The following is a 26,736-nucleotide window of genomic DNA, read 5'->3' on the forward strand; positions in this document are numbered from 1 at the left end:
GATTCTAGAGGGAAAGTCTTTCTGTGTGAGATCCAGGAGGAGCTGTTAGCCCTCGTACCTTCTGGAGTCCCCACAGTAGTATCTATGGGGAAGGGAAAGGAGAGAGAACTTACTAGACAGAAACCAAGAATGAAAGAATGAGAATACCACGACTGGTCATTGTTCCTTGACACTGTGTCTTAAACTAGCTGGTGACTGCTTCCATGTACTTAAGAAAGCACCACTTGAGCAGAGGTGACCAAAAGAATGTAGACCATTGTCCTAACTATGTGTATAGCCATCCTGAAACAATAAAAAAAAAATGAGTTTTTATTTTATTTAGGTGGTTCCAGGGAGAAACTTTGCCAGGACCCACGTATGGGCACAGCTGTTTTCCCTGATCAGGATCTTTGCAGCACCCAAGTAAGACTATAATTATCAGATAGATCTTGTTCTGTCTCTGGCCACTGCTAATTGCATTATTTCCTTTATAGCTAAAAAGTCCCCCTTTTTCCTACAATTGCGATATCCATGATCATTTCGCCTTTTGTTCACCAACTAACCAAACTCCAATCCACCAGGATTTTCTATCCTACTTTCCTATAGAAGAAGTCTTAAAAGTCTGACTTCTAAGGGCTCTTTTTTTGTTTTTCTAATGTTTATTTATTTTTGAGACAGAGAAAGATGGAGCGTGAACGGGGGAGGGTCAGAGAGAGGGAGACACAGAATCCGAAGCAGGCTCCAGGCTCCGAGCTGTCAGCACACAGCCCGATGCGGGCTCGATCCCATGGACTGTGAGATCATGACCTGAGCCGAAGTCAGACGCCCAACCAACTGAGCCACCCAGGCGCTCCTAAGGGCTGACTCTTAATTTCTCAAGTGTCTCAAAATAAGTTCTGTTTAAAATCTTTCGAGGTCCCACCTTAAGCCCCTACATATTATGGTGGTGTCCTCTCAGGGGCTGATCACATTTTATCTTAATTTGCAGAGATCACTAGTCAAGTAAGTGAGGGAAAACATAATTTATTTTCATTGTGGGAAAACTAAATCAACCACTGTGTAGTAAAAAGACTACTAACCTAATGGATTACATTACTTAACTGTTTCTCCTAGAACTTAATGCCCTAAATAGGTATAAAAAAGCCAAAATTAACAGAGGAAATGATTAGATGCAGGGGACTTGTCACTGGCAATGCCCTTATTACATAAGGTTTAATTTAGACCTTTCTAACCAGTTTTGCTCTATTGTTCTGTCACTTGTTTATGTGTATATATGTTAGAACATCCATAACTCTAGTAGGGGGAGACAGCATTGTGTTAGCATCTGAGTAGAGCTAAACCATTGGAACAGAGTTATGAACCACCAAATTAAAAACACCTGGGCAGCCAAATAGTAATTGTCCTAAGGCTCATGCAGGGTACTCTACAGGAAATATGCTCTACTCTCTTCTCTGTGTCTATTTCATATCCTTTTTAATGCATGTGGTTATCTGATTTCCAAAGCACACAGCAAACCAGATGATAAGAGGAGCTGACCAGCAGAGACTGCCATCATTTTATGTTGGCAGGTACATTAAGTGGCAGATGCCTGAAAGGAAAAATGAAAAAAAAAAAAAAAAACTTTGAGAAAAGCAGGCAGTGACGTAAGACCTCAAATCTCAGAGACCCAGAGCAATTTCATTTCAGGAGGAGCAACCCTAAGTGGCTTCTGCAGTCATCACCCTATTTCAGCACCGTATGATAACTGACTTAATGACCCTCAAATGCTGGGGCTGAGAAGATACCCTAGGGATCAAGTCCAACACTCCCAATTTACAGATGAGGAAGTGGAGGCTAGAGAAGCCTTGAGGGCCCAGTTCAGGATCATAGCTGGCTAGTGGTGGAGCTCCCATTGGAACCAGGATCCCCTGATCCCAATGCATTTTTTCTTGAAAAAAAAAAAAAAAAAAAAAAAACGGTTGAAGCCTCATTGCTTAAACCCAACGATTGAATGAGATAATGTACAGAAGGTTAGCACTCAGACACAGAGAGCCAAGTTTCGTCAGTGATTGTGAATAAAAAATCTGATATAAAGAATGGTTGAGCATTTTTGTAACTTTTTTTTAATGTTTATTTATTTTTGAGAGAGACAGAGACAGAACGCAAGTGGGTTAGGGGCAGAGAGAGAGGGAGACACAGAATCCAAAGCAGGCTCCAGGCTCCAGGCTCCGAGCTGTCAGCACCAGAGCCCGACGCGGGGCTCGAACTCACGAGCTGTGAGATCATGACTTGAGCCGAAGTCGGACGCTCAACCGACTGAGCCACCCAGGTGCCCCGGTTGAGCATTTTTAACATGAATCTTTGAAATAACTTTGCTCTTTTGGAAAATTAATTTCCGTGAAGCAATCCAGTCTCAGATGTTACAGTATTACGTCTCCTGAAAGGTCTCCCCGGACTACCCTTTTGAAAATAGGACCACTTTCACTTTCTGTCTCTTTCCCTTGACTTCTACCAAGCAATATTCCAGTTTTAAGCTGTGCTCTATCAAGATTTTCTATATGAAGTTATGTTTTAAAATACATGACTTACAGCTGAATCCAGGCAAACAAGCTGTTTTAAAACACAGTTCCAATATCACTCTTATTTTACATGGCAGTGAGAACTTAAAACACATTCCTGCTTTTCTCCCATTCTCTTTCTACATTCTTTAAAAGGGCAGTAACTATTATCTCTCTGCATAAAGAAAGTTAACTAGATACGTGCGTCTATTGAGGTGGAAGACAGCATCTGACATCTGAGTATTAGTTTGAACTAATGTCTTTAAGTAATTATTTTCATTCCACATTAGTACAGCTAGTTTCTAAGTGAGAGGCACAGAGGTAGATTAGGTTGTAAGAGAGCTGAGTAGTTGAAGCAAATTTAGAGAAAGTAGTATTTCCTTAGCACCAAATAAATACTACTACTCCTGAGTAGGAAAAAAAAATACAAATAAAAAGTAACCCTTTCAAATAAAATGTTATGGGATTGAGTTTTTCTTTAACATCTGTGCCCACTTTTTCTTCCAACTAGTTTTACATTCATGAGTGGATGCCTAGGTGTTAACCCCTTGCCCAGCGGAGATCAACAGGGAATTTGAACTTAAGGTGACTAATAATGCTCAGTGTAGGTAGTACCATCAGTTCCCTGTTAGGATTATCTTTATATTATGTATGAATTATAAACCTCCTCCGCCTGGCCCCCAAGTGCTGGGATGTCTCACGGCTGAGTCCTTGACCCTCTTCTCTCTTCTCCAGGCGACGTTATCCACTTCGGCAGTCTTGAATGCCATGAATGTGATGACTCAGTTGGTATTTCCAGCCCTGCTCTTTCTGAGCTCCAGGCTCCCCTGTCCGACTGCTCACTGGACATCACCACTTGGATGTCTACTAGGCATCTCAAACTGACTATGACTGAAATTCCCCTCTTGATTTCTTCTTGCCACACCTTCTCCCAAACCCATCCTCCTTTTAGTGGCATTACCATTGCTCAGACCCAAATCCTAAGCATTCTCGACGTCTCCAATTTACTCCAATTGACCAGAGGAGGATTCACCATGGAGCTCATGCAGCTTGAGCTTACAGCCCATTCACTCGCACAGAGCCCCTCCAGGAAACCTCACTTTATGTTCAATTTTTTAATTTATCTTACAGAGGGCCCTCAGATTGTGTCAAGTTTCAGTTGTTTTTAACTTGGATCTGCCTCTGCACCCTACGTCCTGCTCCATTTCCAAAAGAAAAACATCTAAACCAGACCACTTTGGACACCGTTGATCGCCATACTCCAGGCCACATTATTCTCCTGCCTGGAGTACTATCGTGACCTCCTCATGCTCCCCCAGCTTCCTCACTCCCTCCTACTATTTCCTATATTGCAGCCAAATGACCTTTTATAACTGTTTAAATGTTCAATGATCTGTGAAAAACGGTCATACCCTTTACTTAACCTGTTTTGCTTAGAATAAGTTATACTACTGAACGATCACAATGCCCCAGGTGATGTGCCCCCCCCCCCAACTTGCTTCTCAGCCCTCCCTTCAAGGTTTACTCCTCTCTGGCTGTACCCTTCTTTCCTCACTGGAATACACCAGACCAGTTTCGCTTGGGGGCTTTTGCACTTGCTGTTTCCTCTGGTGGAAATAGGAATTTCTCCCATTTCTTTCTTCACCTTGGCTCAACTTTCAAGTCTCAGCTCAGATATCTCCCTCAAAAGACTGTTTCACCGAAGTAGCACCCAACTCCACACCTTCTTGATCCCATTATCTTCCTTTCACTGGTCACTATAGAATGTTCTAATCTACTCAGTTGATTTGTTGATTGTCTGACTTCTCCCAAAAGATAAGCTCCATGGAGGTGGGAACCCAGTCCTACTCACCACTGAATCTCACAATCAGTGCCCACTGCAGAGAAGGTGCCCAATAAATATTTGCCAAATAAGTGAATAAGTAAATGTTAAAAACAAATGCTAATAGAGTAAAGTGAGGCATAAAGTGATAAACACATAGCATGGGTGGAATTGAAGAGTATGAACTGTATTACGAGGTCCTTTTTGTTTCCACCTCATTAATTACAGCTAAAAATCTGTTGCAAGTAGTTGCAAATTTGAGCTGTACATTGATGTCACAATTGATATTCCACTATGAGCGTCATCATAATGCATGAGGTAAAATTTGCGTGTCATAGTATCCAAACTATGAGATAATTACTATAAATAGCAAATATATGGAGAGGAAAATATATAGACTGAATCATATCTGTATCTCCCCAGTCCTTTTCCTCCAAAATAATGGTTTAGGAATGCTCAGAAGGTTTCAAGGTTATGAATGCTATCATCTATGTACTCTGAATTGAGTTAAACATAGTGTGAAAATAGAAAAAAATAGTAATTGAGGTCCGGATCAACTTCCTTCAGATAGCTAAGGAAAAGCATTTTTTAAAATCACACCTTTATTGAGATATAATTCACATACCATAAAGCTCACACTTTTTAAATGTACAATTCTTTAGTATGTTCACAGAGTTCGTCATCCATCACTGCTATCACATTCTGGAACATCTCATCATGCCAAAAAGGAACTCCATACCCATTAGCAGTCATTCCACCTTCCTTCCCCTCCCCTCCAGGCCCCTGACAACTACGAATCTACTTTCTGTGTCTATGGATTTGCTGCTCCTGGACATTTCACATAAATGGAACCAAAAAATACGTGACTTTTTGTGTCTGGCTTCTCTCGCTTAGCATCATATTTTTACGGTTCATCCATGTTGCAATATGTACCAGTCTTGTTTCTTTTTATTGCCAAGGTGATATACCACATTTTGTCTATCTATTCATCAGTTTATGGATATTTTGGATTGTTTCCACATTTTGGCTATTATGAATAATGCTGCTATGAACATTCATGTACAAGTTTTTGTGTAGACATATGTTTCCATTTCTCTTGAGCACAAATGCTGAGTCATATAGTAACTTTATGTGTTACTTCTGAAGAACTTCCAAACTGTCAAATTGACCTCACCATTTTAAATTTCCATCAGCAATGCAGGAGGGTTCCCATATGAGGGGACCCGTTTTTCCACACCCTCATCAACACTTGCTATTGTCTTTTTTATTGTAGCCATACTAGCAGTATACCCCCCCTTTTTTGTGGGGGGGTGGGGGTTTAATTTATATCTCCCTAATGACTAATGACATCGAACATCTTTCAATGTACTTATTAGTCATTTGCATTCATGTATCTTCTGTGGGGGAAGGTCTATTTGAATGTCTGTTTTGCCTATTTTTTAATTGGGTGGGTTTTTTTGTTGTTATTGAGTGCAATGGTTCTTTATGTAATCTGGATACAAGTCCTTTATCAGATGTATGATCTGCAAATATTTTCTTCCATTCTATGGGGTGTCTTTTCACGTTCTTGATGGTTTCCTTTGAAGCACAAAAATTTTTAATTTTGATGAAGTCCAATTTAACTTTTCTTATTTTCGTCTTTTGTAATTCCAGTGCCATAACTAAGAAACCATTGTCTAATCAAAGGCCATGAGTCTTATCTTCCTTTTTCTTCTAAGAATTTTATAGTTTTGCTCCTACATTTAGGTCTACGCCCTATGTTGAGGTTTGCATATGGTATGAGGTAGCAGATCAGCTTCATTCTTTTGCATGTGGATATCCAGTTGTACCACAACATTTGTTGAAAAGATTATACTTTCACATGAATGGCCTTAGCACCTATATTTGTCAGGATTCTCCAAAGAAATAGAATCAATAGGATCCCCAAAAAGAGATCTATTTTAAGGAATTATCTCATGTGATTCTGGGGGCTGGCATGTCTGAAATCCTTAGGGCAGGGAAACAAGTGGAAATTTAGGCATGAGTTGATTTTGCAGTATGGAGTCTGAAATTTGCAGAGGAAGCCAATATGTGTTTCTGTGTTGCCATCTGTCTTAAGCCAGATCCGAATTGCTTCTTCCTCTGGAAACCTGTCTTTGCTATGAAGGCCTTCCATTGGTTAGATGAGACCTACCCACAGTATGGAGGGTAATCTACTTTACTTAAAGTCAACAGACTATACACGTTAATCACATCTACAAACGCCTTCACGGAAATGTCTAGACTAGTGTTTGACCAAACAACTGGGCACCATAGCCAAGTCACGTTGAATAATAAAATTAACCATCATAGCACCCTTGTCAAAAATCAACTGACCACAAATATAAGGTTTATTTCTGAATTCCCCATTCAATTTCACTGATCTTTATAACGGTCTATCCTTAGGCCAGCATCACAGTGTAGCTTTAAAGTAAGCTTTAAAATCAAGGTGTGAATCTTTCCATTTTTGCTGGGTTTGAAATTATTTTGGCTATTGGTAGTCTCTTGCAATTCATATCCATTTTAGGATCAGCTTTTTCTGAAGAAAAAAGTGGTTAAACTGTTAATAGGTATTGCTTAAATCTGTAGATCAATCTGGGGAGTATTGCCATCTTAATTTTAAGTCTTCCAATCCATGCACGTAAAATGTCTTTCCATTTATTTAGATCTTTCTAAATTTCTTTAGCCATGTTTTATCATTTTTGGTGTAGAAGTCTTATATGTTTGTTAAATTTGTTCTATTTTATATTTTTTGATGCCATCATAAATGAGATTTGCTTAATTTCATTTTTTGATTGTTCATGGCTAGCATATAAGTGCATGATTTTTGTATATTGGCCTTATATCCTGTAACCTTGCGGAATACATTTATTTTTCTAACAACATTTTTGTGGATTCATCAGGATTTTCTCTATACAAGTTCATGCCATCTGTAACTCTCCAGTACAATATTGAATAGAAATGGTGAGAATGGGCATTCTTGTCTTGTTCTTGATCTCAGGAAGAAGGCATTCAGTTTTCCCCCAGTAAGTATGATATTAGCTGTGGGTTTTCATAAGTGGCAATCAATTTGTTCAGTTTGTTGAGTGTTTTTATCATGAAAGGGTGTTGGATTTTGTCAAAGGCTTATTCTGCATCAATTGAGATAATTATGTGGTCTTTATACTTTATTCCGTTAATATGGTGTATCACATTGATCAATTTTCTTATGTTATACCAACTTTGCATTCCTAGGAGAAGTCCCACCTAGTAGTGATATATAATCCTTTTTACATGTTGCTGAATTCAGTTTGCTAGGATTCTGTTGATAATTTTTGCATCCATATTTATATTGGTAAGCATTTTCCTTGTGATATCTTTGGTTTTGGTATCAAGTTAAAACTGGCCTCATAGAGTGAGTGTTCACTCTGCTTCTATTTTTTGGAAGAGCTTAGAAAGGACAGGTGTTAATTCTTCTTTAAATGTTTGGTAGAATTCACCAGTAAGGCCATATCTTTTCTTAGAATTTTGTGGGAAATGTTTTTATTACTAATTCAATCCCTTTAATTACTATATATAGGCCTATCCAGATTTTCTGTTTCTTTTTGGATTCAGTTCAGCAGTTGTGACTTTCTAGGATTTTCTGTTGAATCCAGGTTATCTAACTTGTCAGCATACAATTGTTCAGTTTTTCCTTTTAATTCTTTTTATTCCTGAAAGTTTGGTAGTGATGGTCTTTTATTTTTAATTTTAGTAATTTGAGTCTTCTTTTTTTCTGGGTCTAGCCAGAGATTTGTCAATTTTGTTGATCTTTTCAAAGAAACAACTTTTTCCCCCCTCTGTTTTTAATTCTCAATTTCACCTATTTCCTTTCTTGTTTTTATTGCCTCTTCTGCTTGCTTTGGGTTTAGTTTGCTCTTCCTCTAGTTTCTAAGAAACTAGGCGAGACTATTGATTTGAGCTCTCTTCTTTTTTACCAAAGATGTTTACAACTCTAAAGTTTCCCAAGAGCACTGCTTTCACTGCATCCCAAAAGTTTTGGTCTCTTGTGTTTCTGTTTTCATTCATCTCAGAGTGTTTCCTAATTTTTCTTGTGATTTCTTCTTCAACCCATTTGTTATTTAGAAGGATGCGGCTAATTCCCACTTATTTGTGAATTTCTCAAATTTCCTTTTGTTCTTGATTTCTAATTTCATTTTGCTGAGGACAGAGAAGATATTTTATATGATTTTTTTTTAAACCTATTGAGACTTGTTCTATGGCCCAACATGTGATCTCTTCTGGAGAATGTTCCCTGTGCGCTTGAGAAAAATGTGTATTCTGCTGTTGTTGGATGGAGTGTCCTATGGATGTCTGTTAGGCTTAGATGGTGTATAGTGTTCTCCACATCTTCTATTTGTTGTTTGTCTTCTGCCTAGTGGTTCTATTCATTATTAAGAGCGCAGATAGAAGTCTTCAACTATTTTGCTGAACTTTTCCCTTCAATTCTGTCAAGTTTTGCTTCATGTATTTTGGGGCTCTGTTGATGGATACATGCATTTATGATTTTTGTGTCTACCTGATTGATTGACCCTTTTATCCTAATAAAATATCCTTCTTCGTCTCTGATAATTTTATTTTAAAATCTATTTTGTCTGATAGCAGTATAGCCATTTTGGCTCTCTTTTGGATGGCATATCTTTTTCCATCCTTTCATTTTCAACCTATTTGTGTTCTAAGGAAAAAAATACACTTAACACTAAATTCTTCTGCTAAGTATATTTTTATTTCAGGTGTTAAAAGGCAGCAAATTATGGTTTTTAAAATCCATTCACATTTAAATGAAATCATCAACATTAAAAACATAAAAGATATTCTTCCTTCCGCCAGCTCTTCATCAGTTCTTGACTTAACTTACAAGGATTTATTCTAGGGCATAAAATCTTGAGTCTTCCTTACCTTCTAAAGGTTCACAAATGTGTTCAATGTCAAACCAGCAGGGAAAGGACATTCCTAAGCAAGAAACACTGCTCAGGAAGTACTGCACCATGTCTCCAGGTCCCTGAGAATCAAGTCAGAAAACTGGAAGCAACGGAAAGCACTATAAGGTAACTGATCCTCACTTTGTGACAAGTCATTTCCTAAATATAAATGAACAAACTACGTAGCACACTTGTGTGCAACTAGTTGGTTATTTTGCTCCCAAGCAAAGCAGTGTTCAATAGAAATATCATGTGAACCACAAATGCTAGTCATATTTGTAAATTTTTTAAATGTTTATTTGAGAGAGAGAGCACACATGCAAGTGGAGGAGGGGCAGAGAGAGGGAGAGACAAAATCCCAAACAGGCTCCACGCTGTCAGCACAGAGCCCGAGTAGGGCTCAAACTCATGAACCCTGAGATCGTGACCTGAGCCGAAATCAAGACTTAGACACATAACCGACTGAGCCAGTCAGATGCCCGCCCCCATATATGTAATTTTAAGGTTTCTAGCAACCATATTTTAAAAACTAAAAACAGGAAAATTAATATAATTAATAATTATCATTTATTAATAAGTATAATTAACATATTTTATTTAACCCAATATGTTGTCATTTCTACATGTGACCAATATAAAATTGTTACTCTTCATTTTCTTCCAAGGCTCTGAAGTTTAGTTTGCACCTTACACTTAAAGCACAGCTAATTTCAAACTAGCCACATTTCAAGTGACCGATAGCCACAATGGCTAGTGGCTACCACTCGGACAGAGAACTGTAGCATTTAAAAGTGAAAATGACCTTAAAATGCTCTATGATGATCATGACCTGAGCCAAAGTCAGATGCTTAACCGACTGAGCCACCTGAGTGCCCCGTAAATTTTTTTTCCTTAACATTATACATTGCTATAACATGACTGCTTATATAATGAGTATAAAAATGAATTAACCTAACAAGTAGGTGTGCAATCCAAACTAACAAATCTTGGAGGTTTTGATCTGCATCAATAAGTACAGCTAACTTTATTAAGCATTTACTCTGTGCCAGCACTATGCCAGGTATTTTGATGCATGGTGGAAGGTACTACTGTTATTTCCATTTCACAGAAGAGGAAACTGGGGCTGAGAAAGGTTAAATAACTTGGGCGAGATCACAGCATGTAAGTTGTGAAGTCATAATTTGAAGTCTCATGCTGGCTGGCTCTTGGAACCTCTGCTCCTAAGCCTCCAAACTCTATACGTCCTTCAAATGTATCCAACCATCAGCTGACATTCAGTGAATTTCATATATAAAACTATGAGAGAGAGAGGGCAAAAGAAACTAACCGAATCCAAATTTCCCCTGCCTGTGTTCAATTCCACAGTTTGCTGACTAGTGTGTTTAGTGCCCTTTGGGAATACAAGGTTTCACTTGCCCCTGGCCTGCATGCTCTGACTGTAACAGACTGCTTCAGACAGGGGCTTAAAAATCTTGATAAAAGGCAGCTGGAGAAATGGAAACAGCTTAGCATTTTCTTTTCAGCAGACAACCTTCCTCAACAGGTCTCATCTTTTCTGCTGGCTCTTACCTAAGCAACAAAGAGCATCGATATTAGAAAGCATTAGAAATTTTATTTATCAGCCAAATGCTTGTTAACCATCCTTAATCCATCAACATACCATTTTACTCTGCATAATTGGGAGGGAGACTAATAGAAAATATACAAATACACTTTATTACACACACAAACGCGATGCATACATCTATATCACATGTAGCTTTAAGAGTAGTCACCTGTCTGAGGCCTATTTCTTATTTAACCCTAGAATCCATCTAACCAATAATAGCTGATAACTATTGAGTGCTACGGTGTCTGCAGACCCCATGCTATGTGCATTTACAAATATTATCCTACTTTCTACAACACCCCTATGAAGAAGTATTATTCCCCTTTTACAGATGAGGAAACAAAGACAACTTGTTATGTCATACCATGTTAACTATTAATACAAACACCTGTAAATAATACCATCTGCTTATATCTGTGTAGTTATAGATTATAATACTTTCACTTCTGTTATTTAAACTGCTCCTCAAAATAAGTTGTGCTATAGAGAGCACCTGTGCTTACCACTACCAGGACAGGTAGTGGAAGTTATGTTGGGAGTCCTGGGGCAACTTTTAAAAATTTACAGATTGTTCACTCGGGAGAATCTTATTTACATTCAGAACCCAATAAACCAGAAATGACAGACAAGACCAAATTCTACCCCAGCTGAAAGAAGCTTTCGCAGGGGTTTTATAAGCCTAACTTCTCCAGCCACTCCCATCAACACAAAACCTATAAAATCAAGAGCAGTACCCAAGGAAGATTCTGCTGCTCTCTTGTTAAGGAGTCTGGCCTCCTGTATTATTATAAAGAGGGCATGGGCAGGCTGTGCAGTACCTTCTGACAAACATCAAGAATCCTAAATTGCCTAGATTTCAAGTCTCAGTTGAGAGAAACTTCCAGCCTTCCATTTTCCCAACCTCACCCTTTTACGCAAGGGGTTATAAATGCTCTGAGCAAATATGCCTCCAGAACTTAATGGAGGTAGGGTCAGGTCTAATAAGCTGAAGTGAAAGGCATCAGGAGCTGGCTATTCACAGTTGACTCGCCCAAAGCAATGGCGGCTAATTGGGAGTGAGCAAGACTTCGTTCTACCCCTCCATTTCATTTCCAATCATAATTTAATGTCAGAACTTTTCTGATTAATAATAGCATACTTTAACAGCCATTATTATTCCATTTTATAATGAGAGATTGAGGCTTAAAGACATTAAGTGCTCACTCAAGTTCACATTAGTAAGACACTAAAGACCCACATCCACTCAAGTTCAAGGTTCTTTACCTTCTACCATCTGATCTCCTTGGGAAATAAACCTATATTCTTATGGACTGCCATGATACAATATCTGAGCTATTTTCCCAGGGGGAGATTATGTTCATAAAACAAAGAGGACTCTCTCCGTGGGAAATAGGTTTCTAAGTGCAATACATTCCCTGAAGGCTGAGCATTACAAACTCTCTAAACTGGCAGGCCTGCTGTTGAAAATGCAGTCCCCACTTAGGAGGTTTCCTGGACACAAGAACTGGTCTCCGTTGTCAGAATGGCTGATATCCACCCCAAGTTTACAGGAATTTCTCCCATTTGGGGATCTCTTTTTTCATTGCCCGTAAAAATCTCCTTCCTTCTTACTTAGAATATTAAAATAAAGCTGGGCTGACATTTCATATTGTAGCAGTTGATGTCAAGACTAACACTGACTTGTTTTATTTGTAGTCTGAATAAGTATGTGCTTTGCCTCACCAAAAAATCAAGCTCTCTCGGGCACCTGGGAAGCTCAGTTGGTTGAGCATCCAACTCTTGTTTTCCACTCTGGTCATGATCTCACGGTTGGTGGGATAGAGCTCGGCTCTGCACTAACAGTGCGGAGCCTGCTTGGGATTCTCTCTCCCCCTGTCTCTTTGCCCCTTCTCGGCTCATACACACACACACACACACACACACACACACACACACACATACACATTCTCTCTCTCTCTCTCTCTCTCCCCCTCTCCTCTGATAGCTCTCATACTTAATCTCTCTAAAAAAATAAATAATTTTAAAAATTAAAACAAGCTCCCTATCTTGACACATACGTTGTAATTTCTATTATTTAGTAATTATTAAATAAATGTATGTAATCTACAGAGTCATTGCCAATAAAACACATACCACAGCAAGTGTTATAAAGTAACTGGAGATCAGGACTTACCCTAAGCAAGCCTCCAGGCAATTCATCTTATTTCACTGGTAACATAGTCAGAAAATAGGCTGGATAAGTAATTCCCCAAATCTTAATAACCTTGGGTGAGGAAAAAGCCTCCCAGAATCCAAACATGACCACTTCTGACATACATACATACAAAACAAGCAAAAACAAAAACAAAAACAAAAACCTGTCCCAAATTAATGTACGTGATGTTCTATCTTTAAAGAAATAATGTGTCATAAGAACAACAAATTGTCACATCTAAGGAGCATCAATTCTTCAAAGATAGGTCTGCAGACCTCTTGTAGAGAACTCTTATCACTATCACAGCTAAAACTTTCTAAGGGAGTTTTTTTCTCCACGAATCAGAATCCTTTAAAAGATCTTAGCTGGCAATCACAATTGCATAGCGATCCCGGGGCCTCAGCGCAGAGATTCTGGACGCAGTGGCTGGGATTCTAATATACAGCCAAGGTTTAAAATCATTCCCTTTAAAGCAAATGTTTTAAGTAGACTCCCAGAGAACACAACTTCCGAGTAGTCAACAGGAAATTAAATTCCCTTCGGGCTGCCAGAAGTGTGGTCCATCTCACCCAACGTGGAATCTCCTCCCTACCAGTGTCCTTTTGAAGCAAAGATGAAGAATTATTTTCTCCACTGTCACCCTTAGCCCAAACCATTGGACACAGTAGGGGCTCAACAGAAGTGCCCTTTGATTTGAACACTGCCCTCTCCCATTTGGCAGCTCCAGTAGCGAAGAGAGATTGGGTGTATTGTCTATGCAATTGAAATCAGGTCTCTGGGTCCCGCAGTACCGGCAGGAATCATTTAAGCATTTAGATGAGCCCTACAAACCAGGATTCCGTTAGGGAGGGGTGATCTGTCTTAGCTTCTCCCAATCATTGAAAGAACGGGACCCCAAAACAAGGAATTCAAGGGAAAAGTCTGGGATCCTGGGTGGGGAGGGGATGGAGGCCTGTGTGCTACGTGTACAACTCAGGACGACCCTGGGCTGGGGAGGGCAGAGGAGGGCAGGGGAGGGAGGCCTGGCGGGAGAGCCCAGGGCTGAGTAACACCTCTCCCGGACAAGCCGAAGGTGTGAGTCACTGGTGAGCGCGGCTGGAGCAAGGGGTGGCCTGAGTCACAGCCCTGGGGGAGTCGAGGGTCTGACAGATAGAGAAGTCTGTAAACCCGGGGGTGGAATTGAGTGGGAAGTGGGTTTCAAAGGAGCTCCTCCCTGGGGGGTGGGGGTTTACGGTCCTAGAGACTGCGGGGGCTGGAGTTCGGGGAAGCTCCGCGGGCCGCAGGGAGAGCGCGGCGGGCGGCAGCCGAGGAAGCCGGCCAGCCCGCGGCGCCGAAATCTCCCGCGCTCTGGAGCTGGCCCCACCTCCCCAGCCGAACCTCACGCCCCTCCGCGCGGCGCGGCGCGGCCCGCCAGCCAGCCCCTCCCTCCCGCCACCCTCCCGACGTCACCCCAGGCCCCAGCTGGCCGGCAGAGTCCCCGCCCCACATCGCCCGCGACCAGCCGGGCAGCCCGCCGCGAGTCGCCAGTGACGGCACTGCAGGGTGCGTGGCCAATCGGCGCGGCCCCGGAGGAGGCGGCCTCCGCCCCGCCTCCCGCGCCCAGAGCCAATGAGACGCCGGAGCTGGGGGCCGCGACTGGGTGAGGGGTCACGAGTCCCCGCCCCATCCTCCCCTTTCCCCTTTGCCCCGCCCTTTCCCGCCCGCCACCCGCCCCCCCCACCAGCCCCGCGCCGCGGCTGGTGCAGGTCCCCGCGCTGGGCCCGCCCCCACCCCTCCCGCCGGCCCGCCAGCGCGCCTCACGGCTCCTGTCTCCCCTCCCTCCTTCTCTCTCACACGCCTAGCGCAATGGCGGCGGCCGCGGCGGAGCAGCAACAGTTCTACCTGCTCCTGGGAAACCTGCTCAGCCCCGACAATGTGGTCCGGAAACAGGCAGAGGTAACCGAGCTCGTCGCCCCTGACTCCGTGCCCCGGCCGGCGCGCCGGCCTGCCCCCGACGCCGCCCCTCCGGGCCTCGGTCGCTCAGCCGCGGCCGCGCAGGCCGGGGCCGGGCGGCGGCCGCGTAGCCCACGTGTGAGGCGGCCCGCGGCTCCTGGCCGTGCCCCCGGGCCCTTCCGGCCCTTGTCGCCGCGGCGCCCGGAGCCAGTTACCTCCCCGCCACCCCTCGCACACACGTGCGGCCACTCCTGACACGCTGCCCCCGCCCAGATGGGGAAGCCGGGCGGCGGGGAGGGATATGGGGTGTGGGGCGGGCCGCGGGGCTCCCCTCGCCCCTTTCCCGCTTTCTCCCCGTGGGAGCCTTCCCCGCCCGTCCAGCCCTGGTCTCCAGCTGGCCTCGCCCTCCTGGGTCCCCAAACCCTGCCCGCTACCTGACCCTTCACCCCGGCCTCTCTCCTGTCCCCTCTTTCTTCGCTACCGTCTTTCCCTCCCTCCCCCATCCCCTCCTTTCGAAATGTGTGTCTTGCTCTCTTGCCTTTCCACTCACTCCATTTAGTCCTCTTTCTCTTGTCTAGTTTCCTGACAATCCATCGGAAGCTGGATTTCCCTCCCCCCCCCCCCCCCCCGCCCCCGGCCCTCACCACAATTCTGTAAAGTTGCCTTTAGGGTTTCTTTCTAAGCCGCTTGCACCTTACTTTATTCTTCCTTTAGACAAATTTTCTTTGATCTATAGAGATTTGTGGTCTCATTACTGCGATGTCCTGGGACTTCCGTTGTTTAAGTGGGCCAGTGCCACCATATGTTTAAGTCTTTAATTTCATGAAATCCAACCTGAATCAATCAGTCAATCAATCTCTCTCTCTCTCTCTCTTTTTTTTTTTTTTTTTTTTTTTTACCTCCTCTGACTGCTGGCCTCCAAAATGTGGAGCTGTGGATATTTTCAAGAGACAGTATTTCAGATGTATCTTCAAGTTCTTTTACCAAGTAGCAGTGAGAAACACTTGGTTTAGTAGAAGACTGATGTTAAGGCTGTCAGTGTTGAGACCACAGTACATACGTGAGACAGTGTAAGGGAAGGGCAGAAACTTTCCAGTTTCTTTTAAGTGCATTATAAGAACCTGTCTTCAAACTTGGTTATATGTGGAGTTCTCTGCCACCATGTGATCGAAGATTTTTAGAAGATTCAGCAAAAGATGTTCAACCAGATGTTTTTAGGGAGCAAAATTCATTTTACGTGTAGCTAACAAAATTGGGGGACGAGTCCTCTTCTGTACTCCTGGGTTTTATAGATAAACTTTAGAATCACAATGTTGTTAGTACTTACTTTAAATAGATTAGGATATGCTGGTTATACTTAGTGGTTTTATAATATTTGAAGTAAATACACTGGAAGTTCAGTTCTGTATGAGAACGCGCTTTAAACAACTAATGATTTTTGCTTCATGTATTATACATGTGATATGTGTTCAGGGTAAAATTTTAAACAGTGCAAATAGTTTTTTATCCCTTTCCCCAAAGGTAACCACTTTTAAGTGTCTTGTGAGTTATCCCTGAAAATACCTTCACAAGTGTAAATGTATACATTCATTTTTACATGAATGGACCTTAATACACATACACATATAATTCATATGCTGTGAACCTGGATTTTTCACTCCATATATTTCACGTTGCCACATACAAGATTTTGTTAAAGCAGCTATGTAGTAGTCCATAATATGGATGTATTATTTAGTCAACCAACCCACCTATGAAAGGACATTAAGGTTTCTAGTGTCCTTTTAAAAATAAGAGTAATGCTAAAAATAAGAGTACATGCATACTTATCTTTTCAGACTTTGCCAGGTTTACTTGAAATACTTAAAAGTAGTATTTGTCCTTGGAAGTAAAGTGCATTTATTAGTTGCATCAATTTGCACTCCTGTATTAGTGGGATGTGATGATGCCTATGAAAACATTTTAATGCATTCTGCTAACTCTGGGGGTAATTTTTCACCAAAATAAGTTCCTAATCCCAAACCATAATAGAAATTGCCATGTGTTACAAAGCAGAACAGCATTGTAATTAGTAAGCTAGTTTAATTCTCCCTCTTCCCTCCAGTTGCTTAAGTCTCTATTGTCAAGCCTAGTGGGGAATCTCTCTTCTATTGAACTAAATACCAGTGTCTGGTTCAGCTTGAATTCCGATTGGTGCCTGTTGTAAATCTTTTATCACTTGCATCACTTTGGGGATAATTAGCAGCATTCAGCACATTTTCTCATAAAGAACAATTGGAAAGTATAGTTGACCCTTGAACAACACAGAGGTTAGGGACACCAGCTCCCACCCCCCCTAACACTCCCAAAATTTAACTACTGATAGCCTCCTGTTGACTGGAAGCCTTACCAATAACATAAAGAGCCAGTTTACACATATTTTGTATGTGTGTTATATACAGTGTTTTTACAACAAAGAAAGAGGAAAAAAACATTATTAAGGAAATCATAAGGTGAAAAGATACATTCCAGTACTGTACTGTATTTATCCCCCTCAGAAAGAAATCCACATATAAGTAGATCTGCACAGTTCAAACCCATGTTCAAGGTTCAGCTGTACTGTCAGTCTTTTTATTCCTAGTGAAAACATTCAGGTAGTACATTTTTACTTTCTTTGTATATCCCAGGAATATATTAATGTGTGAAGTAAGTCTTATAAAACAGAATATTCTTAATTTGACACCAAAAAAGGTAAATGTTAGAGGGGAAGTTTCCTGATGTCACATAACACAAAGTTTGACTGTAAATAGAGCTTAAGAAAGCAAAATATTAGTTGGAAAAGTAAATAGCTGTGCATAATGATACTTTAATGCCCCTTTTTTTGCCTTATGAAATGAGCTGTTTATAAGTAATGAAGCCAAATTAAATTGAGTATTACAGTCTGATATGGCAAATATAGAAATTTTTTTAACTAAAAATTGGCAAAAGCTCAGTAAGTATTTTTGTAATTTACTCAGTCAAAATAAAAATACTTAGTTGACACAAATACTGAACTGTTGACTAAGGTAACTTGCATTCAAACATGAAATGAAGTACAGTAAAGGACTCGTAATATATTGTTGAAATCATTGAAAGTCTTGAAAAGTTTTAAAAGTTTTTAAAATTTCCATTATATAAACTATCTGGTAGGCTTTATGTTATATTTCTGTTAAATCTTCAAGAATTTTTCTCTTTAGCTTTACAAAAAATGTTTCTGATGCTTGAAGAAATGATTTAAATGCTTCTAAGTCTAAAAATACAATGATTAACATGAATAAGCAATTTGAATAAATAGTTGACAGGTAGTACAAAGTTGAATGTCCATGGCATTCATAACTGGACATTTTTATGTGACACAAGCTTAAGTATTTTATTAAACATATGCTTGGATTTTATATTCTTAGTTTTTCCATTGACTTTGTTCTTCATTGATTGTAGTATAGAACTACATCAATGAGATTTGAATTGGAGGAGGGTAATGTATTGAAAAATATACCTGATTTTTGAGGAACCAGGTTGTTTATTTACTAGGTAAAAATTGTACCAGGTAAAACTTGCCCCCTCTTTTCATATGCAAGGTTGGCTCACCATAAATATTTATGGAATGAGTAAGATGAGTATTTATTAGCGTTTCTCCTTTGTATGGACAGAAAAGGGGGAGGTGAAATACTTTGCATTGTGTGAATGTGCATGGTGAAATCAAATGGAGTTGAAATTCTGTTTGCCAGGAAACTGGCAACATTCATTGAACCTGCCTGGCCTAGGGCTAGGAATATTCTTCGAAAGATTGTTTATATATTCTTTATATAGATATTCTTTACATTTGCTGCACTCTGATGTGCTAAGTGCTGGAATACAAGGAGATACCAGCCCTGTCTTGGTGGCACTCTGTCTGTTCAGGGTTTTAAGGTTGTGCTCTTTTTGCCAAACTATTATCCTTGACCAATGTTATGGTGTAAATGTAATACTATATCTGGATTGCTACAGTGGAACATAACAAATGGGAGAGCCCTCTCTCAGGAGTCAGATGTCACTCATACCAAACTCTCTCTCCATTGACTTCTAATTCTAATTCCTTATGGAATAGAGTTCAGTATTGGACTTAATATTTCTAAGTCTCTACTAGAATTAGCACAGTATAACTGTCACACTAATAGTCCCAGCTGGGCATTGTTTTCCGAGAGTGATATCCTAATAAAGAATTTTTTTCTGAAACTTGATTTAGACCACTGGAAATTTAACTGTTTAACATTTATGGCAGATACAGTGCATCAGGAGCTAGGCTAGATACAAAAATAAAAAGGCATTTTTATTATATACTGAGAGACTGTGTTTAAATGGAAAGGCTACACCGGTCGTTCAGTTACATTCATAAAGATTAAGTGAGAAACCTCAAGGTACATTTCCATTTTTGCAATCATCTTATGAATATCTCTACATAAATTATCTCATTTCTGTATACATAAATTCAGACCATCTTCTCTCCTCAGCTGTGAATGCTTGTCACAGTTTTCGGCATTGTTGTATTCCTCTGTGCTTACGCGCTTGAGAGGAACTTGAGTTTATCAGAGGATTTTGAATTCTCCTCTTCCCCCCAGATGTGTTCTTTCATTGAGATATGTTTGAGAAGTTTGAAAACTGTGCAGCACTGCATAAACAGAACTGACTGGTTGGTGGAGTCAGGCCCCAGGAGCAAAACCCAGAAAGAACATTCGGTGCAGGGGAGATTTTGAATACGGTTGGCCTCAGGAAACCAGAGTTCTCTCCAGCATTTATTGTATTTGACCTTGGGCAGGTCATTTAACTTCTGAGCCTTTATTTCAGTATCTGTCAATATCTCAGGGATGCCACAGAGCGCTTAATAGAAGTTATGAGGTAGATGTACATTTGGGGAGACCCTGTTTTCCCACCCTTTTCCTTGTCACTTCTGTCCAGAGGAACTAGGTAGGTTATAGGGGTAGTGGCTATTAGAGAGTAGACAAGTGAAGAGTTGTCTTTGGGAGAACAATTCTATATTTCAAATAATGATTTTTTTTCCACAGTAAAAGACTACTATTACAGAATTCTTTATTTTATTTTATTTTTTTAATGTTTGTTTTTGAGAGAGAGAGAGACAGAGCGTGTTTTAATGTTTATTTTTGAGAGAGGGAGACACAGAATCCAAAGCAGGCTCCAGGCTCTGAGCTGTCAGCACACAGCCTGATGTGGGGCTCGAACTCATGGACCGCGAGATTATGACCTGAGCCAAAGTCGGACGCTTAACCGACAGAGCCACCCAGATGCCCCTGTTATAGAATTCTTAGAATACATGCACATGAATCTATACTTCTCTTTAGCTTTTGTAGACAATATATACTTAGATCTTATATTTTGATCTACTCTGACAATCTTTTAATTGGTGTCAACTTTTTATTGTTAACCAATTTGCTCATTTTACATTATTCATGGAGAAGGGAAGCAGTGCCCCGAGTCACAAAACTAGATTTCTAGAATATTAAAACAGTATTAAAGAAATTATGTTAAAATCTCCTGGCCAAATTTCTCCTGGCCATATTCATTTATTTGTGTATATAATATGGTTTTAGTATAATCCCTCTCTCAAAAGAAGAATTTGAATGCTTTCTTCCCTTTCTTGGATTTACTTAATCTAAGGTATGTTTCTGGTAGTTTGTAAGTAGTGGTAACATAAACCAATTCTACGTCATCTGATCTAGAAAATGTTGACAAGATAAGTAGTTTTCCATGATGTAAAGGGATACTGGGTAAGCACTTGCTTTACAGCATGGTGGCTCAGGTCACATTTAAGAATTTTTTGGCCCTCATAGGCCTTGAGTTTTGTTATTCACAGAAGCAAAAGTTAGGAAAATATGCACTTACATTAGAAAATTCTAAGAGCTAAATGTAGAAAGGAGCTTGAAAGTCACTCCCTGGACATCCTCTCTTTCCTTACCAGGAGAAAATTTTAACACCAGACCTAGATTACATGACTTCGTATGCACAGACCTTTCCCAGTCTTATTTCATTTTTTTTCACTGGTGTGCTCGTGAAGTTTTTGAACATCTTCTAACCTTTAATGTTTTTCTTTTCCCTGAAGGAAACCTACGAGAATATCCCAGGCCAGTCAAAGATCACATTCCTCTTACAAGCCATCAGAAATACAACAGCTGCTGAGGAGGTACTATTTTAATATTTGAGGATATGACATTCTTACAAAACAAAATACAAAGTTGGGTATTAGATGGTGGTCCATGTGGGTAATGAGAACTGGTGATTACTGCATAGATGGTACCAGAACTTTGAACTTATATTTGCGAAAAGCTACTTTGCAGTTACATTTTTTTTTTAAGTATTCTATTAAATAATTTCTCTTTTCCATGTCAGATGATGTGTTCAGGATATTTGAGTTAATACTTTTTATTTTACATAAAAATTTATTAAATTTAAGTGATTTCTGTGGTTATAAAAAATATTTCTTCCTTGAAACCATCCTAAAGGAGGAAATTTAATTCATTCGTTGTTTTAATATGTTGCCAGATGTTTCTGAAAAAATATGTTTTCTCTGTCTTTAAAATTCTTATGCTTATTATAATCATCCCTAGGTGGTGAATAAGATGTGTTAAAGATGTTTAGGAACAAAGAGACACTTTGTTGAATCCTTTATAAACTGGTTTTTAGCAAATGACCTGATGACTGTACCAAATTCAAATGTGTTTTTCTTACTGGTTTTATATGCATAAGCAGCTGATTTTTTTTTCTTGCCCAAAGTAATATCCTTACATATATTGAACGTTAAGTGAATATTTTATTTATTTCAGAGAAGGTGTCAAAATATCCAAGTCTAGAAAACTAATCCCACCTATGAAACATGGAATTTAGAATGTGTAAAGTGAGGGGTGTTCTAGCTGGCTTGTTGATAGAGCATGCGACTCCTGATCTCAGGATCATGAGTTCGAACCCCACATTGGGAATAGAGGTTACTTTCAAAAAATAAAAAAGTGACAGAATTTGTAAAGTGAGACTTTTGCTAATATTAAAACATGATGGAAACAAAGCCACACTAAATTTCTACATACTGTTACACGTGACTTCTTGTAGTCAGTCGGTTTAAATTGGCAATTTAATGTTCTGTGGTATTACTTAAAAACAGTATGAAAGTACCCCAGTTTGTTTTTTTTAATTTTTCTTTTCAATGTTTATTTATTTTTGAAGGAAAGAGACAGAGTGTGAGTGGGGGAGGGGCAGAGAGAGGGAGACACAGAATCTGAAACGGGCTCCAGGCTCTGAACTGTCAGCACAGAGCCTGACATGGGGCTCGAACTCACAAACTGTGAGATTGTGACCTGAGCTGAAGTCGGTCGCTTAATCAACTGAGCCACCTGGGTGCCCTGAAAGTGCCCCAGTTTTTAAAAATAGATGACTGGGGTGCCTGGGTGGCTCAGTCGGTTGAGCGTCCAACTTGGGCTCGGGTCATGATCTCATGGTTCGTGAGTTTGAGCCCTGCGTCAGGCTCTGTGCTGACAGCTCAGAGCCTGGAGCCTGTTTAGGATTCTGTGTCTCCCTCTGTCTCTCTGACCCTCCCCTGTTCATGCTCTGTCTCTCTCTGTCTCAAAAGTAAATATACGTTAAAATAATTAATTAATTAATTAATTAATTAAAATAGATGACAAAGGTGCTTCTTCACCTTTGTAATATATCCTTTAATTCCAAATGAATGTTAAAATATGAAGAATAAACATAAAGTAACAAATCTCTAGAAACAATTGGCTATTTTAATTCTTAAAAATTGAATCAAGTTAATTATGAAACATTTTAAAGCCAAGAGTAAATAATACTAAAACTGTCGAATTTTACTTTTAAAAACCTACATTGAACCTGTTTTAAACCTTGAATTAGATGATGATTATGAACTAGCCTCAGTGTCTTCATTATGGCTTCATTGTTTTCAGTGTGTGAGAACTGCACAAATTTTAGGCACTTTTACAGGGATTTTAACCATTTTGAACCCTTTCTAGAGCATTGAAATTTCTTTAAAAGTTTGCTGTTTGCCAAAATTGAAATAAGATTCAGGGCCACCTGGGTGGCTCAGTCCTTTAAGCATCCAACTTGGGCTCAGGTCATAATCTCACAGTTTGTGGGTTCAAGAGCCTGCTTCAGATTCTGTGTCTCCCTCTCTGTCTCTGCCCCTCCCTTGCTCACTCTCTGTCTCTGTCTCTCTCTCTCAAAAATAAACAAACATTAAAAAAATTTTTTTTAAGTAAAAAAAAGATTCAGTGAAAAATAACTTCAGGAAAAAATTGGCACATTTTATTTGTATAGCTTAACTTTTTTTTGTTGGTCATAGTCCCAAAGTAATTATAGTGATAATGAGTAGCCCATGAAAAATTGGGTTTAATAGTTTTAATGGGTTATTTATTTAGTATGATAAAATTTTAGAATGATTTTTTTCTTGACTCATTATAATCTAAAGGAATATCATACAAAAAACGCCAAACTTAAATATAGTCTACAGATTTTTAATTGGGATAAGAATGTACACATTGATATTGATTAGCACTTGTAGGCATTAGGAACTTGTAATGTTTGCTTGAATGAAGCATAAAGATAAATGGATTTGATAGCATGTTATCAAAGGTTAATGAAAGGGCTGTGATACAGTGAGATAAGGCCAGGCTAGATTAGGTATACTGGAATGAGAAGTAGGACAAGAGCATTCTAGAGTTTGCAGTTTATGTTAATACTTATTTTTCTTCAAAAAATCTATTAAAAATAGCAATTAAAGATAAGTTTACCATTGCTAAGGTATATTTTTTATTTGTGATCTGATGTGTTCAGGGCTTTTCCTTACTTATTAACAAAAAGAGCTTTTGGGTAGCATGTCAGTACAGTAGACTAATGTGATTAGAGAGAGTTTTATGTATTTTATCTTTTTTAAAAAGAATCTCGCAAAGTGCTTTAGAAATGAATTGTAAAATACACCCATGGTGGAGTGAATGTAGTTTGTTAAAAATTGTTTCTCTTGAAAGATACCAAGTTCTTAACCATGCTCTCCATTTATAGGCTAGACAAATGGCTGCCGTTCTCCTAAGACGTCTTTTGTCCTCTGCATTTGATGAAGTCTATCCAACTCTTCCTTCTGATGTTCAGACTGCCATCAAGAGTGAGCTACTGATGATTATTCAAATGGAAACCCAGTCTAGCATGAGGAAAAAAATCTGTGATATTGCTGCAGAACTGGCCAGGAATTTAATAGGTGTGTATGCAAATACATTCATTATTACGTTTTGGAAGAAAATGAGTATATTCTTCCCTTTTTTTTTTTTTTCTAAAGTGGAGTCTTTTTAAAATTTTTTTAAAAATGTTTATGTATTTATTTTTGAGAGAGTTGGGGGGGAGCAGAGAGAGGAGACAGAATCCCAAGCAGGTTCCACTCTGCCAGCGTAGGGCCTGAACCCACAAACTGTGAGATTATGACCTAAGCTGAAATCAAGAATCAGACACTTAACTGACTGAGTCACCTAGGCGCCCCTGGTGGAGTCTTTTTAAAGGAAGATTTATAAGTACCTGAGTACCATTTATTCTGTTCAAAATGAGAGTGATTATGGATTCTGCATTTAGAGCCAAACATCCGACGTTTTGAAGTGCAGTCATAATACTTACCTGTTGGTTTTCAGAGCATCTGTGTGGAGAAATAATTTTGTAGTTTGCTTGAAAATTAATCAGTTTTAGGGGCGCCTGGGTGGCGCAGTCGGTTAAGCGTCCGACTTCAGCCAGGTCACGATCTCGCGATCCGTGAGTTCGAGCCCCGCGTCAGGCTCTGGGCTGATGGCTCAGAGCCTGGAGCCTGTTTCCGATTCTGTGTCTCCCTCTCTCTCTGCCCCTCCCCCGTTGATGCTCTGTCTCTCTCTGTCCCAAAAATAAATAAATGTTGAAAAAAAAAAAATAATCAGTTTTATTCCCCCCTAATCTGTTAATTTTTGAAAGCACAGTCTAACTTATAACCCGTTTTGTAGATTAAACTTGCCAACAGAAGTAAAAATCAGTGGACTCCAGGAGATTGGGTGTTACATCTGTATGATAATAAATTTTGCAATAGGCTATTATACCACTATACTGTATACCTTCTAAAATACCCGAAAGTATTTTTAAATGATGAAATAAAAAGAAAATCTCTAAAAATGCACTTTGCCAACAGTCAAACCTTTTTTGGTCACACTAAAAACATTAATAATGTAATTGAATATGCTTTGTTTTTTTTTGGGAGGTTCATAGATGTGATTGTAAACTTCATTTAGGCAGCATTTTTAAAGGTTGAAAAGGATACCTCACTAAGATAAGATTTTTTAATCTCCACTACCAGGAATGTAGAAATTCATGTTCAAGTCAGCTTACAGATATCAACTGATTCCTTAAAACAGGAAATGTGTTGGGGTGCCTGGGCAGCTCAGTCGGTTAAGCGTCTGACTTCAGTTCAGGTCATAATCTCACAGTTCATGAGTTCAAGCCCTGCATCAGGCTGTCTGCTGTCAATACAGAGCCTGATTTGGATCCTCTATCTCCCTCTCTCTGTCCCTCCCCTGCTTGCTCTCCCTCTCTCTCTGTCAAAAAAAATATTTTTAAAAAGTAGGAAATGTGCTAAATTTTTTATTTTAAATAAGTTCAAACCCCACTGAAACTCTTAATTTTGAATTTTTAAAAAATATTTATTTATTTTGAGAGAGAAAGAACGTGACCTGGGGAGAGGCAGAGAGAGAGAGAAAGAAGGAGGGAGAAAATCCCAAGCAGGCTCCACATTGTCAGGCAGAGCCCAACATTGGGCTTGATCTCACCAACTGTGAGATCATGACCTGAGCTGAAATCAAGAGTTGGGACACTTAACCCACTGAGCCACCAGGTGCCCCTTAATTTTGAAAAAAAGAAAGAAAAGGCTGGTGAACCCCCATTGTTTTCTGGGTCTTCTGTGACCAAACTTTATAAATTGACATCATTTCTAATTCAAAGTCACTTAATAATGGAAATGTTTCAAAGTGCTGTCCACAATGATTTTTTTTTAACCATGATTTCATTCCCTTCCACCCATAAGCATGATCTTTATGTTAAAAGGACTGACTTAAGGGTGTTTCTTTTAATGCCAGCTCTTTAGAAAATAAGCACTGCCAGTATCTGTGCTTATGCAACCCAGATGCACAGTTGCTGTTTACAAGATTAGAATGCCATGTTTATGGTTAAAGGACCTAATTTTATTAGGACGTTTTAAAAATGTGACATTTTCTACTACTAACATACTTTGAGGCTTGTGAAATGAAAGGATTCACCCTTCATTCTTTGAAGTTTTGACTTACATACTTTATGCCTGGATTTCTTTACTTTTAGATGAGGACGGCAACAACCAGTGGCCCGAAGGTTTGAAGTTCCTTTTTGATTCAGTCAGCTCTCAAAATATGGGACTGCGGGAAGCTGCCCTTCACATTTTCTGGTACATACATTGATCTTATTTTCCTGAAAAACTTAAGTGTCATGAATGTACAAAGCACATTTTAACGGATGTTTTAGTCTGGCTTTTGAGACTTAAATAATGCCTTTAGATGAGCTATTTGTGATGGAAATAAATTGAAAAAACACAAAGCTTTTAATTTCATATTATATTCCTTTTTGTGCACAGCGGTTGTCTGCAATTTATTTTCTATTCT

The 26,736-nt window shown here is 39.6% G+C and overlaps 1 protein-coding gene across 2 annotated transcripts in view; it reads left to right on the forward strand.

Moving 5' to 3' along the window:
* The first annotated feature begins 322 nt into the window (after window positions 1-322).
* The window catches only part of IPO5 (importin 5), a 57,145-nt gene continuing 30,731 nt past the window's right edge, over window positions 323-26,736 (forward strand). The window contains exons 1-6 of one of the 2 annotated variants that reach the window (XM_047858271.1): window positions 323-402; window positions 9,312-9,422; window positions 14,941-15,034; window positions 21,144-21,224; window positions 24,107-24,299; window positions 26,420-26,522. In XM_047858271.1, coding sequence (XP_047714227.1) covers window positions 14,945-15,034; window positions 21,144-21,224; window positions 24,107-24,299; window positions 26,420-26,522 — 467 coding nt within the window. In that variant the 5' untranslated portion in view covers window positions 323-402; window positions 9,312-9,422; window positions 14,941-14,944. The remainder of the gene's footprint in view (window positions 403-9,311; window positions 9,423-14,940; window positions 15,035-21,143; window positions 21,225-24,106; window positions 24,300-26,419; window positions 26,523-26,736) is intronic. The other variant, XM_047858281.1, reaches the window with a different exon arrangement.

Source organism: Prionailurus viverrinus, chromosome A1, assembly GCF_022837055.1.
Source record: "Prionailurus viverrinus isolate Anna chromosome A1, UM_Priviv_1.0, whole genome shotgun sequence".
Classification (NCBI taxonomy): domain Eukaryota; kingdom Metazoa; phylum Chordata; class Mammalia; order Carnivora; family Felidae; genus Prionailurus; species Prionailurus viverrinus.